At 42.5% G+C, this 17,834-nt stretch overlaps 1 protein-coding gene across 5 annotated transcripts; it reads right to left on the reverse strand.

The window, feature by feature from the left end:
- Window positions 1-259: 259 nt before the first annotated feature.
- Window positions 260-16,461, reverse strand: LOC103714583 (NADH dehydrogenase [ubiquinone] 1 beta subcomplex subunit 10-B-like). 5 transcript variants are annotated; one of them, XR_015976596.2, is made up of 4 exons: window positions 15,976-16,456; window positions 15,813-15,855; window positions 11,210-11,341; window positions 260-487 (listed from the first exon to the last, which is right to left on the reverse strand). XR_015976596.2 is itself a non-coding variant. In XM_088718909.2 (3 exons), the coding sequence occupies exons 1-2, from the start codon at window positions 16,259-16,261 to the stop codon at window positions 15,833-15,835; spliced, it is 309 nt and encodes a 102-aa protein (XP_088575035.1). In that variant the 5' UTR covers window positions 16,262-16,456; the 3' UTR covers window positions 260-495; window positions 15,806-15,832. The 5 variants fall into 5 exon arrangements, 3 of the variants coding, with proteins under 3 accessions (XP_088575035.1, XP_088575034.1, XP_088575033.1); XR_015976597.2 differs by lacking the exon at window positions 11,210-11,341 and adding an exon at window positions 12,056-12,121; XM_088718909.2 differs by lacking the exon at window positions 11,210-11,341 and having other exon boundaries at window positions 260-495; window positions 15,806-15,855.
- Between the last annotated feature and the right edge of the window lie 1,373 nt (window positions 16,462-17,834).

Here is a 17,834-nt window from a genome sequence, read left to right on the forward strand (position 1 = left end):
AACCAAAATCCATGAATTTACAAGGTTTGTGCAGGACTCACTCGTTATTAGATCCACTTGATCTTTTGTGCATCAGCTATGTCAGTTCCACAAACCTGGGTGATGGATGCCAGATTAACTTCAAATAGTTGCCATTTTGCTGATCTGATTAGATCAATCAATTGCTGTCCTCACTCCGACTACAGTAGGACACTGGCATGCTTACAGCATTATAGGAACCTGGTCAGTAGCGTTCCACAAACAACCAGCACATATGGAGTGACAGGAATAAAGCAACCTTCATCTGAGTATTGCATTTTCAAACATCAGGGAACAACGGTATATAAGAGAACACTGTCGATTCTCCATGTCATTCATTATTAAAATTCAAGAAGTGACATCTGCTGAGGGAATAAAGGTGCATAATTTTAACAAAAGCAAACCAGCTAACGATGAGTAGGCACTGGAAACTTAGCTCTCTCACTTTCAATCTGCCGAGACTGATCACCTGCAAGTAGAAACTCGCAAGAATTTATATTCTCATTTACATGTCGATGCAAACTTGATTTGTGTTTAATTTTGAGGCAAGTGATAAGTTAACAGCACGTTTCAGCATTTCAACAGCAATTACTGGATTACAATATTCTCCAATTCAAACTGAAAACGAATATAACAATTACTGCAGTGGAATAAACAGTTCTGATCAGGCAAAACTCAAAATTATGACAAAATGCCTTAAAATACGTTGGTAATGGAGAAATACATTGAAGAGAGAGTACAGTCACATGGTTGGGGCAATCTTCAACCAGTCAAGGCATTTGGACCTAAGTACAAGATATATGCAGTGACATAGTGTGTATGCAGAGACAATCTTCAATCAATCACAATGTTTATTATAGTCATGATCGAGTGTCCACATAGTGTGTATGCAGAGACAAACCTTGTCATTCATCCAGGCTCAGCTATAAGCTGCTACATTAATATAGATCCTCCTCCAAGGCCAAGTCCACTGACATGGATCATGACTCTTGCTGTTTTGCAACTACTATCCAAGTTTTCATTGGGTACCCACTTTCCCGGGGGTTCCAGCATACGTAAGAGAAATCCCTTGTTACAGGTGCTCTCGGTTAGGTTAAACATGTACAAGCAACCTAAAGATAGTTTCCATTATCTATACTAGATTGCATGTGCAATGCACGTGTGAAGACCTGAGTTGGGCCCGTCCTAGGGCCCAACATACTGAAGTCGGCAAGGGGTGCCGACTTCAGTTGAGTCATCGTGGGGGTGACCACGATGACCACGCCGGCCGAACGGCCAGCGGGATCTCCGCCCCACCCCCCTCTTCCCCTCTCCCTCTCTCCCTCTCTCCCTCTCTCTCTCTCTCTCCCTTTCTCTTTTCTCTGAGAGCCCATCCCTTCCTCTTCGTTTTCCCTCTTTGTGAAAGGATCGCCGGAGCCCCATCACCGCCGGAGCCCCATCACCGCCGGAGCCGCCATCGCCGTCGGGTAGCCACACGTCGACGACCGGAGGTGAGGAAGATCACTAATTTACTATTTTTATAGATTTAAAGGGGAAGGAATGAGGGTTGTTAACTGGTTTTCACTTCCCCTGTTTCGAGGAAGTTTCTTTTGTGGGATTTGGCCGGCCGACGGCGGCCGGCCGGGGTCAATTCGGCCGAAACGAGTTCGGCCGGAGGTGGGTGAACGGGGGCCGGGCTTCCAGCCCCGGTCTCCCTCTCTTTCCTCCCTTTTCTTCCTCTCTCTCTCTCCTTCTTCTCTTCTTCATCCCTTCCGCCGCCTGTGACAGCATAGTGGCCGGCGGCGGCGCCGCCGCCGAGGACCACGGTCGGCCGCCGAGGGCCGACCGGAAACACCAGTCACCCCCCCCCTTCTTCCTTCTTCTTCTTCTTCTTCTTCTTCTTCTTCTTCTTCTTCTTCTTTATTCGGCCTGGGTGTTTTTTCTTGCTTTGAAAGCCGTGCCTCACTTGTGAACCAGACCTTGAACCGGGTTTAAACTGTGAACCGGTTCCACCTACTCCGTGAATTGGGTTTGATCTGGGTTTGAGTGAATGGGTTTTGGTTATGGTCTGAATCTGAGTCAGAAACTTGGGTTAATCTGATTTGAATGTAGTCTGATTTGAGTTGGGCTAGAGACCTGTTTTTGGGCTGGTTTGGTTTGGGCCCGAGATCTGATCTGGACCTGTAATCTGGTTTGGTTCAATTGGGCCTAATCTGTTTTGGGCCACAATTGACTTGGGCTTAAAGGATTCTGATTATTGGATCTATAAACTTAGGAGTTTAAGGGTTTGAAAAATAGTTTAAATTATGTTTCTTAATTAATTAAATAATTGATATTTATGTTTAATTAGGGGTTCGTGATATCTGTGGCAGGGATTTTTAAGCGAACCCAGGTAGGTGACCTATTGCTTTAAAGTAGAATTTTAACATGTACATTGCATATGTTGATGTTATGATTTATTATTGGCATTATTGTTAGATTTAGAATTAAATATTTAATTTCATAAATTGTTATGTGCTTTACTGTTGGGAGTATGATTATGACTTTGATATAGAAAGTTGATTTATTGATTTTTAAAATCCGCGTGACTATAGTCTAGGCCCCGCCAATGGGATGATACGTTGGCCCTGTCGACTTGTACTGAGGAACTAGTTCCGACACCGCGACCACCGGTGATAGAATAGTGGCGGCACAGGGGTGCGTTTTGCTCTTCGGAGCGGCTCGGTGGAGCGTGAGTTTGGCACCAGGGGGTGCGGCACAGTGGTGCGTTGGCTCAGTGGAGCGGCTCTTCGGAGAGTTGTATTGGCACTTCGGGGTAACCATGCCACTGGGTGATGTGGCCGTAGTCATGCGGTTGAGTTATTTTGAGTTTCGGATCGGGTTTACGGATTATCGTGTGGATTTTTGGATTCATGAGTTTAGTTGCTTTTTATATGCATGACGACATGTTATATGATGACTTTATTGCATGATGTTGCCTACTGAGCTGTTAGCTCACTCCTACTATTTACATTTTTTTTCAGGTGATGACATGTGATTATGGGGATTACGGGATGGAGTGATCATGATGTAGTTAGCTAGTAGATATTGACTTCTCCTTTGAATTATGTATATATGGACATTTAATATGAAAACTGGAAGTTATCTTTATTTAGCTATTGATGTTGGATCTGATCTATCTGCCTTGCGTGCCTGCGGGGTCCGCCCTGCAGGTGCGCGGCGTCTGCTCGCGCCCCGGGCCCCGGGTTCGGGGCGTGACAGATTTATTGGTATCAGAGCATAGGTTAAAGATCACTAGGGACATTAAAACAGAATCATAATAAATATAATAATAAATAATAATAATTAAAAAAAAAACCTTAGGAATATAGGGACACATGTGAAGAAATGAGAGTGGGGTAGAAAATCTTATGGGTGGGTGGATCTAACACTAATGATGTGTTATTCGGAAGAAAAAAAAATTAGGAATATAGGGACACATGTGAAGAAATGAGAGTGGGGTAGAAAATCTTATGGGTGGGTGGATCCAACACTAATGATGTGTTATTAAAAAAAAAAAAAAAAACTTAGGAATATAGGGACACATGTGAAGAAATGATAGTGGGGTAGAAGATTTTACAGTGGATGGATCTAACCCTGATGTTGTGTTATTTGTGTATGTATCAGCATGCCGCCCCGCCGTGCACGTGTGGCACCTCGCCGCCTGATCGAGACTATCGGGAGTGATCCAGCCACTTCTCATCCGACTGAGAGAGTCCAGGGGGACGAGACTGATCAGACAGTACTGGATGGACCAGATCATGGCCAGGAGAGCAGGATGGGGGGATCGACCCAGGTGATGGAGCTGATCAGAGAGGTGGTTGGGTTAGTTCGACAGCAGAGGGGACCACAGCAGCTATTTCCCTTTGCTAGTTCTTCAGATCAGGGGAGGAGTATAGCAGAGTTCAGGAAGTTGGCTCCTCCGGCCTTCAAGGGAACTACCGATCCCCAAGAGGCCGAATGTTGGATAGATGAGATGGAGAAGGCCTTCAGGGCCATGGGTTGTACTGAGGAGGAAAAGATCAGATTTGCCACCTATATGCTTCAGGACCGGGCTCATCATTGGTGGGAGTCTGTGGAGAGGACCATGATGCAGGATGCAGGATCTGTGACCTGGCCGGGATTCCGCATGGCCTTCTACTCCAAGTATTTCCCTTCCAGTCGTATCAGGGAGCTGGAGAGGGAGTTTCTGAGCCTCTCTCAGGGGAGTATGACTGTGGAGGACTATGAGGCTGAGTTTGATCGGTTGTCCCGTTTTGCACCATCTCTTGTCCAAGACCCTAAATCTAGGATGAGTAGATTTGAGGAAGGACTGAGGCCTCGCCTGCGTCAGGGTTTAGCTGCTGTTCACTCGAGTGATTATGATGACCTAGTTGACAGAGCTAAAAATATGGAGATCATCTGGAAGGAGACACAGGATGCTCAGAAAGGGAAGTCGAAGAGGACCAGGAACTTTAATTCTGACGGTGAGCGGCATCTGCGCCGACCTATGCAGTTCCGTCCAGGAGCAGGGCAGCGAGTTCCATATGGGAGGACTGCACCGGATCGCAGGGAGATATCAGGAGTGTGCTTCAGGTGTGGCCAGACTGGACATAGAGCTGTTGAGTGTCGTCAGACACGGCCTGGTATTGGAGCATGTTTCAGGTGTGGTCAGCAGGGCCACCGGATAGCTAAGTGCCCTCAGACTCAAACTGTTTCTGGAGTTTGTTTCGAGTGTGGTCAGCCGGGTCCCAGGATTTCTAGTTGTCCTCGTACTAGATCTGCGCAGAGACCACCGAGTTCTGTAGCTCCTCAACGACAGACTTCCTTCACTCCAGTACAGGCTACCCAGTCAGCTGTCCCCAGGCAGCAAAGGAGAGGAGGATCTCGTACCCAGGGACGAGTGTATGCGTTGACTCAGCAGGATGCTCAGGCATCCAACACTGTAGTGACAGGTACACTGTTGGTATCTTCCACTTATGCTTATGTGTTATTTGATTCTGGTGCTACGCATTCTTTTATCTCATCTTCATATGTGCATAAGTGCGATTTACACTACTCTTCCTTAGAGAGGGAATTATGCATTAGTACTCCAGCTGGGGGTACGATGACAGTTAGTCAGATCTGCATTTCCTGTCCAGTACTAGTTGAGGGTAGAGATTTGAGAGCAAATTTGATTGTTATGAATCTGCATGATTTTGATGTAATCTTGGGTATGGATTGGTTGGCTGCATACCACGCTACCATAGACTGTTTTCTGAAGAGGGTGACCTTCCGGATCCTGGGTATTGATGAGTTCAGTTTTATGGGTGATGACTGGGGTGTCTCTTCTCAGGTAGTGTCTGCTATGCAAGGCATAAGATCTCTTAGAAAGGAGTTTTCCATCTTTATGGCCGCAATTGCAGATTCTGGACAGTCTGAACAGAGAATTGAGGATATACCAGTAGTCAGTGAGTACCCTGATGTCTTTCCTGACGATCTGCCTGGCTTACCTCCTGATAGAGATGTCGAGTTTGCTATTGATATAATCCCTGGTACTGCACCTTTGTCTAAAGCTCCTTATAGAATGGCCCCTGCTGAACTAAAGGAGCTGAAGGACCAATTACAGGAGCTATTGGATCTGGGTTTCATTCGACCTAGTGTCTCTCCTTGGGGTGCCCCAGTATTATTTGTAAGGAAGAAAGATGGTAGCATGAGACTGTGTATTGATTACCGGAAAATCAATAAAGTGACTATTAAGAATAGGTACCCTCTACCTCGGATTGATGATTTGTTTGACCAGCTTCAGGGTGCTCAGGTATTTTCCAAAATTGATCTTCGATCTGGGTATCATCAGCTGAGAATAAAGGAGTCTGACATAGCCAAGACTGCTTTCCGTACCAGGTATGGACACTATGAGTTTCTTGTGATGCCTTTTGGTTTAACTAATGCACCAGCAGCATTTATGGACCTGATGAACAGAGTGTTTAAGCCTTTTCTGGATAAATTTGTCATAGTATTTATTGATGATATTCTGATATATTCAAGGAGTCAGGCAGAGCATGAGCATCACTTGAAGATTGTTTTGGAGACTCTAAGGCAGAATCAGTTATATGGTAAATTAAAGAAATGTGAATTTTGGTTGGACAGGGTGATGTTTCTGGGGCATGTTATCTCTAAGGAAGGAATTATGGTTGACCCAAAGAAGATTGAAGCTGTGGTTGATTGGAGTAGACCGAGTAATGTGTCTGAGATTCGCAGCTTCCTTGGACTAGCCGGTTATTACAGAAGGTTTGTGGAGGGCTTCTCTAGTATTGCTGGACCCCTGACTCGACTCACTCGCAAAGGAGTGAAGTTTGAATGGTCGGATCAGTGTGAGAAAAGCTTCAAGGAATTGAAACACCGTCTAGTATCAGCACCTATTCTGACCCTACCAGTTACTGGTACTGATTTTACCATTTACAGTGATGCTTCCAAGAAGGGTTTGGGTTGTGTGTTAATGCAAAGTGGGAAGGTTATTGCTTATGCCTCCCGACAGCTTAAGCCCTATGAAGAGAATTATCCCACTCATGATCTTGAGCTTGCAGCTGTGGTTTTTGCCTTAAAGATCTGGAGACATTATCTTTATGGAGAGACTTGCCAGGTATTCACTGATCATAAAAGTTTGAAATATCTTTTCACTCAGAAGGAGCTGAACATGAGACAGAGAAGGTGGCTGGAATTGCTGAAGGATTATGATTTATCTATACATTATCACCCTGGAAAGGCAAATGTGGTAGCAGATGCTCTAAGTAGAAAATCTTCAGGAAATGTTGCAGCCTTGATTACTACTCAAAAAAATATCCTGGAGGATCTGAGGAGGGCAGAAATAGAGGTATATCTGCAGGATGCTACCCTGAAGTTGGCAAACTTGCGAGTTCAGCCTACACTCATTGACAGAATTAAGGCAGCGCAAGTGGATGACTCTCGGCTTCAGAAGATCAAGAAAGATGTTGAGTCTGGATCTCAGCCTGATTTTCACATACATGAGGATGGCTCATTGAGGTTCATTGGAAGAGTTTGTGTTCCAAATGATCCTAGTCTGAAGAAGGAAATTATGGAGGAGGCTCACAGTACGGGATATACAGTGCATCCTGGTAGTACAAAAATGTATAGGGATCTGAAAGTTGTGTTCTGGTGGAACAATATGAAGAGAGAGATTGCCCAGTTTGTATCTCAATGCTTAACTTGTCAGCAAGTTAAGATTGAGCATCAGAGACCAGCTGGTATGCTTCAGCCCCTGCCGATCCCAGAGTGGAAGTGGGAGAATATTACTATGGACTTTGTATCAAGGTTACCTCGTACCCTCAGAGGTAATGATTCAGTCTGGGTGATTGTAGACAGATTGACCAAATCAGCACATTTCCTAGCATTTAAGACTGGGATGACACTAGAGAGATTTGCAGAGTTGTACATTGAGCAGATCGTGCGGCTGCATGGAGTTCCAGTATCTATAGTGTCTGACAGAGACTCCCGATTTGTGGCTCATTTCTGGGGCAGTTTGCACAAAGCTTTGGGAACCACTCTTAGCTTCAGTACAGCTTTTCATCCACAGACAGATGGGCAGTCCGAGAGGACCATTCAGATTCTAGAGGATATGCTGAGAGCCTGTTCTATTGATATGAAGGGTTCTTGGGATCATCATTTGTCGTTGGTAGAGTTTGCTTATAACAATAGCTACCAGGCAAGTATTCAGATGGCTCCTTATGAGACGTTGTATGGTAGGAAGTGTAGATCACCTATCTGTTGGGATGATGTAGGGGAGAGAAAAATTCTGGGTCCAGAGATTATTCAGCAGACAGTGGAAAAGGTTCAGCTGATCAGAGAGCGACTTCGGGCAGCTCAAAGCAGACAGAAGAGTTATGCCGATATCAGGAGGCGGAATCTAGAATTCCAAATCGGAGATCATGTTTTTCTCTGAGTGTCCCCTTCTAAAGGGGTAATGCGATTTGAAGTTCGGGGTAAGCTCAGCCCGAGATATGTGGGACCATTCGAGATTCTCGAGAGAGTTGGAGCTGTTGCTTATAAGCTGGCACTTCCACCTGCCTTATCGGGGGTCCATTCTGTTTTCCATGTCTCTATGTTGAGGAGGTACATTGCTGATCCCAGTCATGTGATTGAAGTGGCACCTTTGCAGCTCCGCGCAGATCTTTCTTATGTTGAGCAGCCTATCCGTATAGTGGATAGGAAGGACCAAGTTTTGAGGAGGCGCACGATTCCTTATGTAAAGGTGCAGTGGAGCAATCACAGTGAGAGAGAAGCTACTTGGGAGCTGGAGGAGGAGATGAGAGAGAAGTTTCCTGCCTTGTTCTCGGATTGAGGTATGTTTTAATTTCGAGGACGAAATTTCTTTTTAGTTGGTTAGAGTGTGAAGACCTGAGTTGGGCCCGTCCTAGGGCCCAACATACTGAAGTCGGCAAGGGGTGCCGACTTCAGTTGAGTCATCGTGGGGGTGACCACGATGACCACGCCGGCCGAACGGCCAGCAAGATCTCCGCCCCACCCCCCTCTTCCCTCTTCCCCTCTCTCCCTCTCCCTCTCTCCCTCTCTCTCTCTCTCCCTTTCTTTTTTCTCTGAGAGCCCATCCCTTCCTCTTCGTTTTCCCTCTTTGTGAAAGGATCGCCGGAGCCCCATCACCGCCGGAGCCGCCATCGCCGTCGGGTAGCCACACGTCGACGACCGGAGGTGAGGAAGATCACTAATTTACTATTTTTATAGATTTAAAGGGGAAGGAATGAGGGTTGTTAACTGGTTTTCACTTCCCCTGTTTCGAAAGTTTCGGGGAAGTTTCTTTTGTGGGATTCGGCCGGCCGACGGCGGCCGGCCGGGGTCAATCCGGCCGAAACGAGTTCGGCCGGAGGTGGGTGAACGGGGGCCGGGCTTCCAGCCCCGGTCTCCCTCTCTTTCCTCCCTTTTCTTCCTCTCTCTCTCCTTCTCTTCTTCATCCCTTCCGCCGCCTGTGACAGCAGAGTGGCCGGCGGCGGCTGGCCGAGCGCCGCCGCCGAGGACCACGGTCGGCCGCCAAGGGCCGACCGGAAACACCAGTCACCCCCCCTTCTTCCTTCTTCTTCTTCTTCTTCTTCTTCTTCTCTTCCTTCTTTCTTCTTCTCTTCTTCTTCTTCTTTATTCGGCCTGGGTGTTTTTCCTTGCTTTGAAAGCCGTGCCTCACTTGTGAACCAGACCTTGAATCGGGTTTAAACTGTGAACCAGTTCCACCTACTCCGTGAATTGGGTTTGATCTGGGTTTGAGTGAATGGGTTTTGGTTATGGTCTGTGAGAAACTTGGGTTAATCTGATTTGAATGTAGTCTGGTTTGGGTTGGGCTAGGGACCTGTTTTTGGGCTGGTTTGGTTTGGGCCCGAGATCTGATCTGGACCTGTAATCTGGTTTGGTTCAATTGGGCCTAATCTGTTTTGGGCCACAATTGACTTGGGCTTAAAGGATTCTGATTATTGGATCTATGAACTTAGGAGTTTAAGGGTTTGAAAAATAGTTTAAATTATGTTTCTTAATTAATTAAATAATTGATATTTATGTTTAATCAGGGGTTCGTGATATCTGTGGCAGGGATTTTTAAGCGAACCCAGGTAGGTGACCTATTGCTTTAAAGTAGAATTTTAACATGTACATTGCATATGTTGATGTTATGATTTATTATTGGCATTATTGTTAGATTTAGAATTAAATATTTAATTTCATAAATTGTTATGTGCTTTACTGTTGGGAGTATGATTATGACTTTAATATAGAAAGTTGATTTATTGATTTTTAAAATCCGCGTGACTATAGTCTAGGCCCCGCCAATGGGATGATACGTTGGCCCTGTCGACTTGTACTGAGGAACTAGTTCCGACACCGCGACCACCGGTGATAGAATAGTGGCGGCACAGGGGTGCGTTTTGCTCTTCGGAGCGGCTCGGTGGAGCGTGAGTTTGGCACCAGGGGGTGCGGCACAGTGGTGCGTTGGCTCAGTGGAGCGGCTCTTCGGAGAGTTGTATTGGCACTTCGGTGTAACCATGCCACTGGGTGATGTGGCCGTAGTCATGCGGTTGAGTTATTTTGAGTTTCGGATCAGGTTTACGGATTATCTTGTGGATTTTTGGATTCATGAGTTTAGTTGCTTTTTATATGCATGACGACATGTTATATGATGACTTTATTGCATGATGTTGCCTACTGAGCTGTTAGCTCACTCCTACTATTTACATTTTTTTTCAGGTGATGACATGTGATTATGGGGATTACGGGATGGAGTGATCATGATGTAGTTAGCTAGTAGATATTGACTTCTCCTTTGAATTATGTATATATGGACATTTGATATGAAAACTGGAAGTTATCTTTATTTAGCTATTGATGTTGGATCTGATCTATCTGCCTTGCGTGCCTGCGGGGTCCGCCCTGCAGGTGCGCGGCGTCTGCTCGCGCCCCGGGCCCCGGGTTCGGGGCGTGACAGCACGTGACCAAGAAAGAAGGAAGAGTGGGAGAGGAAACAGATCCAGATTTTTCTTGTAGGGACCCCAATGCAGTAAAAAAGATAGAAAATCATCTACCAGGATCTCTAATGGGCCTGTTTGGGAAATCCAGCTCAGCCCCTATTAGGCCTATTGGCCTGCCCACCCCTTTTTTTTCTAAAGCCCGTCCTAATCTTGCCCTAAATCCCATCTATGGGCCTGCTGGACTGCAGGATGAAAAAAAGACTTATGGAGGTCATTTTTTCCTCCCACAGAATTTGAGCTGGAGAGAGATTGGGTTGATATATGCCTTACTTAAATATAATGTATAATCCATGATCCAATGGGAAATCCGGCCCATTCCTAGATTTCCCAAACAGGCCCTAAATGTTCTCAAATTCCAATTAGGTTCTCTAGCAGGACTCTTTTACTCATGGGGCCTGCTTTCACACAGAAATGAGAGAAGTAAAAAATAAATAAATAAATAGGTGGAGATGCAGACAACAGATGATGTCTCACGCACTGGAGCTTTCGGGTAGTTTGCCTTATGTACTAGAATAGACCGGCGCTACCCCAACCATCACCAAATATGGTACATCATCTGCCTCAACATCTTTACCTCTAGCAAGCTCATGCTTATGGGCCTTCATCTTCAAACATTCATCTATAAAATAAAGCTGGTCTTATGTTTCACAATATGTTAAATTTTGATGGTACAGCACCTTAATGGTGTATTTCTCACTTCATCCATCTTGCTTTGATTCTATTGGAGACATCATTGTCAATCCTTCTCACCCATTTATATTCACCATTAGCAGAAGTGATCCTCGCAGAGAATCTCTTATATCTCAAACCTGTAATTCCATGTCAGACTGAAGTTCAGGAAGTGACTGCACAAGATATGAAAAAGATTATGCACAATGCTAGCATGCCACCTTCACATTTTGTGAATAATGAACCAAAAAACAAACAGGTTTTTCCTATTCATTTATGGTGTCACATAACTGTCTTTTTCGCTAGGTCCAAAAGCTTTCGTCCAAGCGAAAGATCTGCTAACTATGATGTAATCCTAAGATCTGCTAACTATGTCCATATTTGAATAAATCAATTCTTTGAGGTGAAGCTGTAAGCATTGCAATGAATGATGTTTTGCAAGGATCTTTTGTAAGATGAATCTGTTTAGCCTTACACATAAAAGGAAAGGGAGTTAAGATGTGAACCCAAATTCCTACATGTGGATGGAACTATTCTTTGAAGTACAGATACACCACAAGCACTGCAAGACACGACACAGAAATTCTAGATTATGTAGATGACCAGAAGAACTAGCATGCACCGTAACAAACAGCAGTCTGTTCTAGTCCTACGCTGTTGCTTGATTGATCTTCAACATGGCCCACCAAATGCACTCATTGTATTCTTAAACAAAAGCTTCCAGACTAGAATTTTTACTTAACTGACTTTAGGGCATGATCCACCAAAGCTTTCCAAGTAGTTCAAATCTAGCACCAAACCTGATTACAATGCATCAGAGCTTTCCGAAATAGTTCAAATCTAGGAAACGTTACCTGAATAGTGTTTCATCAATCAACATCTCCATAATCTGCACGGACCATAATTCATGGGACCTCCCACTGACATGGAAGAATAAGAAAAATAATGCCAATTTGAAGTACAGGCCCATACTACTCAGAAAATTCATCTTACCAGGAACAATTACACAACCGGCCACCAATCACTGATGCATGTGTGATGTCAATATAATTATTTTTGTGCATCATGCTTTCACAAGCACTGACAAGAGTACCTCCAATGGTGCTAGAGTGTATTTGTTCCTTGGGATGATGAAAATAATTATGTCTGTAAATTTTCAATGAATGCATGCCAGAAACATGTTAACATGCCTAGGTCAAACTAAGCTAATATCATAAGGTTTTTATTTCCAATAAACATCAAAAGATAGTTGTCCGCCTTCTTATATTTAAAGGACAATTAAGCAGTACCCATCATATGGTGACCAAGTCAAAGAACATACTCTTAGTGAATAAAGGAAAATCATATCTATGAGATATTTTCCAGAAAAACTAAGATCAAGATCCTCATTCGCAAGAGTTGGTTGAAAGGGATAGATGTCAATACGTCAAATATGACTTACGTGAACCACATGTTCTAGTGTTGACAATAGGCCCAAACCCTTGTCACATGATTCTAAGAATTCTCTTTTAGGTTTTAGCTACATAAAAGAATTTTATCAGCCCATGTGTAACAGCAAATTGACAGCATTATCAGTACTCTATATGAATATAAACTATCTTGTGTTTAATCAATCTTGTATATATTAAGAATATCATTATGGTAAACTAATCTTAAATTCATGAAACAATGACTGTCAAACAACCATTAACACTGTATAACACCACCATAATGACCAAAATGTAAATATTATATTCACTATTTCTAGGCCACTATGGTCTATGGGCCTCTTGGGCTGCTTACATGGTATGTATGGAGCAGGTATTGTTCTTGACTACTTGACCATGCACGGCTTGCTGGAAATTACTTTCTGTTTTAAGTGTTTCTAAAATTAAGTTGTAAGCAGCTTCATGCTATGAAGCTGAGCCATGCTCACATTAGAAGACTATCATGTTCAGAGCTAAAGAGAAATGCTGATATTTTATGTTTATATGAATCATACAGACATATTGTCATCATCACCATTTGTTTTACTGTCTTGTGCCTCAGCAAATGGTCCATAAGTAAGTTATTGGCAGCAGAAGATAGAATTAGAAATTATAGTCTGACTCACCCTGGAAGCCAATTAAACCGAGAACTCGAGAGAGACGAATTAAGTGGTATGAAAAATAATGAGACAATCAGTGTTTACCATACAAGAAGATACCAGGGTCATGGGACAGTATGATACCAGGTTCATGGGACAATATGACAACCGATGCAAAATTATTCCACCTAAAAGCAGAAGCCTGGCAGCTCCTTGTATGTCCCGCCAGGAGCTAAAAGACATTTGATTAAAAAATAATCAATTCACACTTCAATATTGTCTCACAACTACTCTCATATGAAGAAAATAAGAAAGGGAAGCGGATTTAGGGTATTAATAATGTTTGCTTAGTAGCAGCAGTCTCAAGATTTGCTTTCACTAGCTTCCATGGTTAGCTTCATCTTCAAGACTACAGACTGTGAAAAACGAGCATGACAATATCTTATGTTGGTGTGTGTTGACTAAAGGATGTAAAATAAAGTTAAGGAAAATGATGAACATGAAGAAAAGAAATCCAGTGTGGAAACAACTTCAAGAGGGAGAAGCTCAACAAAGAGTGTGCACCATAACCACGCTTCAGTGAAAATTTCTTCCTCTTGACAATAAAGGAATGATAGTACAGCATCTCCATGAACAAAAGCTATCATCACTTATCAGTATAGGTAGAGAAGCAAATAAACAACTAGTACTTAATGCATATGATTAATAAGCAACTATAGGCATCTATTCTGTTACAGGTATGGCAAATTCAACATGAACTAAAGATAATCAGGATAAATTTACTTGATGATGCATGTGAATTGGCATTGAAAACCAGGGAACCTTGACACAAACCAACGGGTTTAAAATTCATAATAAATCAGTGGATTAACTTTTCAGGAACTAGTGGTAAAGAAATAGAGAGATAATTAGAGAAAGAAGAGAGAGAGAGATATAATGAAAGATTTATTTTTTTCCTTTTCTCTTCCCTATAGTTATCTTTTCTCTCTCCTATCTTTGTATTTGTCTCCTTAGAAAAACTTAATTTTCATAACTCAACTTACATCTAACCCTTTTGATGATTTAATGCATCAGAAGTTGAGATTTAATCTTCTAGCAAGGTTTTGAATCGTAGTATGAAAAATGGTGGGGAAACTATAGTACAGTATTCAAATTGGCAAAATTTGAAGATTTATATGGAACAGGGAAGTTTAGAAAGAATGATGGATATAATGAGCTGAAGGAAATTAGACTATAGCTCCAGTAAGAAAATTGTAGGTTGATTTTATGTTTCCGTTGAGATCTGAAATAATTGCCAAATGGCACAAACTTGATGTAAAAAATAAACAACTTTAAAGGATACAATACAAGGTGATAGGAAGAAGATACAGGCTGAGACTTTGGAATCCTCCACTGAAATATGAAATTTGCTCACTTTTATTATGCTAAAAACTCCTGATTATTTATAATAAATCTTTGACTAGATTTATTTTGAAGCCTATAAGTTTCCAATTTCATGTGAGCCATCCATCTGATTCAATTTTGAACCTTCATCTCTTTATTTAAGCCCCAAAAATAATTTAAAGACTTACAAAAATTGAATAAAAAACCTAATCCATTCTAGAAGCAATTTCTAAGTCTGTTCTAGGGGGTTCTCATGACAATTATTTTCCTCTACAAATGATCAGAGCATGTTACAATCACTTTTGTAAGATGGATGGTTTTAATTTCTTGACATTGAACTTTAGATGAATGTCACCTCGATGAAACCCTCTTTCTCCGGATGTCAAAGAAAAAGTTGATCATTTGAACATGAACGACATAATCAATGCACGAGCAATTTACTTGTCGGATCATCAAGCTCCAACACCACCACGATAATATGTTGCTGTTGCTTTCCCATCGAATCATATTCCATCAACTCTATTGCTCAGAAACCTCCATCCTTTTTACCCTTTTTTTTGTATATCTACTCAGCCTCCCAATTAACAAGATTATTTAAGCTCCAAGTTTCTCTGTACTTTCCTAAACTTCTCCAATATACATGTGATATAACAAAGATGGAGGTTGGAACCATACATACCAAACAAAAGCAATCTACAATTTGCATGACACTCTACCCCTCCAACACACTTAAGTAAATCATTTGGGAAATCAATGCTAATACTACCTTTGTGGAGTCAATTTGTCAATAATAAATCGCATTCAATAATGTCAATCACCAAAATTACAGCTCTTTAAAGGAGAATTTTTTTTAAAAAAAGAAATCCCGTTTTTCATTCGTCAAAATTAGATATGTACCGCTCTTTTAAGAAAAAAATATATATACCATTTTGAATGAATTAACACCAGAGAAACCAAACCGATTATACATGCCTAAGACATCGATTACACAGATTTTAGATTCCAAGACACCGCCTTTATAATGAGAAGGAAAAAACCCTAATTTTTGACGAAACAAGCCCCGTATATCTCAAGATAAATGATAAAAATGCGGAAAAAATAGAAAAAAAAATCAACTTTAAGGAAAAAATAAAATCAACCAATGAGAAGGGCAATCAGATCACCTCAAATTCCCCAAACGGACCTACTCAGAATCCTTCTTGGGACCTAGAAACCAACAAGAAATTCAAATTCAAGAATCGATAAACAAATAGATCGATGAGGGAAACCAGAAAAGAAAAAAAAAGGGAACGGATAAAGAAGAAGGAAAGAAAAGGGGTGGGGCACCATGGAGCTCGGGGGGGCGGCCGTCCTTCCCCCAGCCGATGCCGCGGGTGGCGTCGAGGTACTGCTGGACGAGGTGGCGGCACTTCTGGAGGTGGTTGACGCCCTCGATGCGGTAGCACCAGCGGAGCCGCTCGCGGATGATCTTGGCCGTCTCGATCTGAATCCACTTCTCCCTCACCAGGTGCTCTCTGTATTCCAGCATCGCTACCGGATCCCCGTACGGGTTGCTCGGATCGAAGTCGTCCGGCGGCCTCTCATCGAACTCGACCTTCGCCTTCCGCACCATCTCCTCCTCTTTCCTCTCGCTCTCCCCACTATCAATCCATCCGCTTCGCTTCTCCTCTTATGAATGCTAGTTTTATTTAAATTGGCGTCATCTGAAGTATTTCTTTATGCATGATTTCTTTTTCTTCAATGGTTGCATCTCTGATCCAACCAAACCTCTAAATCCCTCAAACTTAGCCAACACAATACCGTCCCAATTCAGGAATTTTTCGAACTTAACGCAATCCAATCCCATGTTAAGTAAAATTTCAAGTATAGTTGGATTAGCTGGGTTGAATTGACTTAATTGAGTTGAGTTGGATTGTACCATATTAAAGATAAAAGAATATTTGGGATTTTATTTTGAATTAATATTAATTAATTTGGGATTATTATTATTATTATTATTATTATTATTATTATTATTTTGTTAAGGCGGACGGATCATACCAAACGAGTACGAATGCAACCAATAAAGTCAAAAAATCTGAGCAACTCCCCATCTTTAGCCTATAGGGTGCTATCCAAGTGATTGACTACATAAGCAGCTATTCAGTCTGCAGGCTCATTTGCTTCACGGAAAATATGTTTGGCTTGGAAGGCTTTTTTATTTCTCACTATTGTGCAAATATCTCGGAATAAAGAATGGACGCAACCATTATCCCTTGGACCTCTCCGGATCTAACTAATAACCGTGGTCGAGTCCTCTCTAGAATGATGAAACTAGCCCGTAAAATACACCGAGCGTGGCGAAGGCCCAACCTTATTTCAATAATATTCTAACACATAATTTAACAAAATAAAAAATAAAATTATATAAATAATTTATATAAAATATAAATTATGTATTTATTTATATTGGTCCAGCCGGGTTGAGTTAAATCGAATCAAGTTCAAATTAATTTGAAGATCAATTCTAGCCCAACCTTATTTAAGATTAGATAGAAATTTTTTAACTCAAGCTCAATCTAAATTTAAAAACATTTAACCTATTTCTTTTCAATTAATGAGTTTGTTTGAGCCGGTAAACCCAATCCACGTTACACCCCTAGGTATAGTCCCTATGGTATAACATGTATAAACTTGATCCTTTTAATATAGTGACACATTATCAAGCACTTAAAAATTTGTGCCTTAAAATTTATCCAGGCTCGAGAATATTTTTTTAAATAAAAATTCCGAGATTTCCCTATGAAATCACTCCGCGTTCGGCACCATACAGCCGATCTGAAAGAGATTTCCGAGCGTTTTAACTCACCGCGGACCGCCGAGAGCCAATCTTTCCACCGGCATCGGGTTCGCTCTCCAGTCGCGGGGAATGAGCTCGCCGGCGAGATCATCGGCGTCGGCGACAAGCGCGGGGGGGCAGGGGGGCGGTGGCAGCGGCAACGCCGGCTTCGTTGACGAGATCTCCTCTTACCACTTTCCCACAGAGCTCATCTCCGTCCATGACCGCAAGGCGGAAGCCCTCGCCGGTAATCTTCCAATCCTATTGCAACCAGCCCTTATTCCACCTCCCTCCTTTTCCTTTTCTGTAAAGTTTGCATCTTTACGGATTTTCCTATTTCCTCTCTCTATTCATAATTCTTGAATCG

This window comes from Phoenix dactylifera, chromosome 3, assembly GCF_051530095.1.
Source record: "Phoenix dactylifera cultivar Ajwa chromosome 3, Ajwa_hap1_PhDact_Kaust_v1.1, whole genome shotgun sequence".
Lineage (NCBI taxonomy): Eukaryota > Viridiplantae > Streptophyta > Magnoliopsida > Arecales > Arecaceae > Phoenix > Phoenix dactylifera.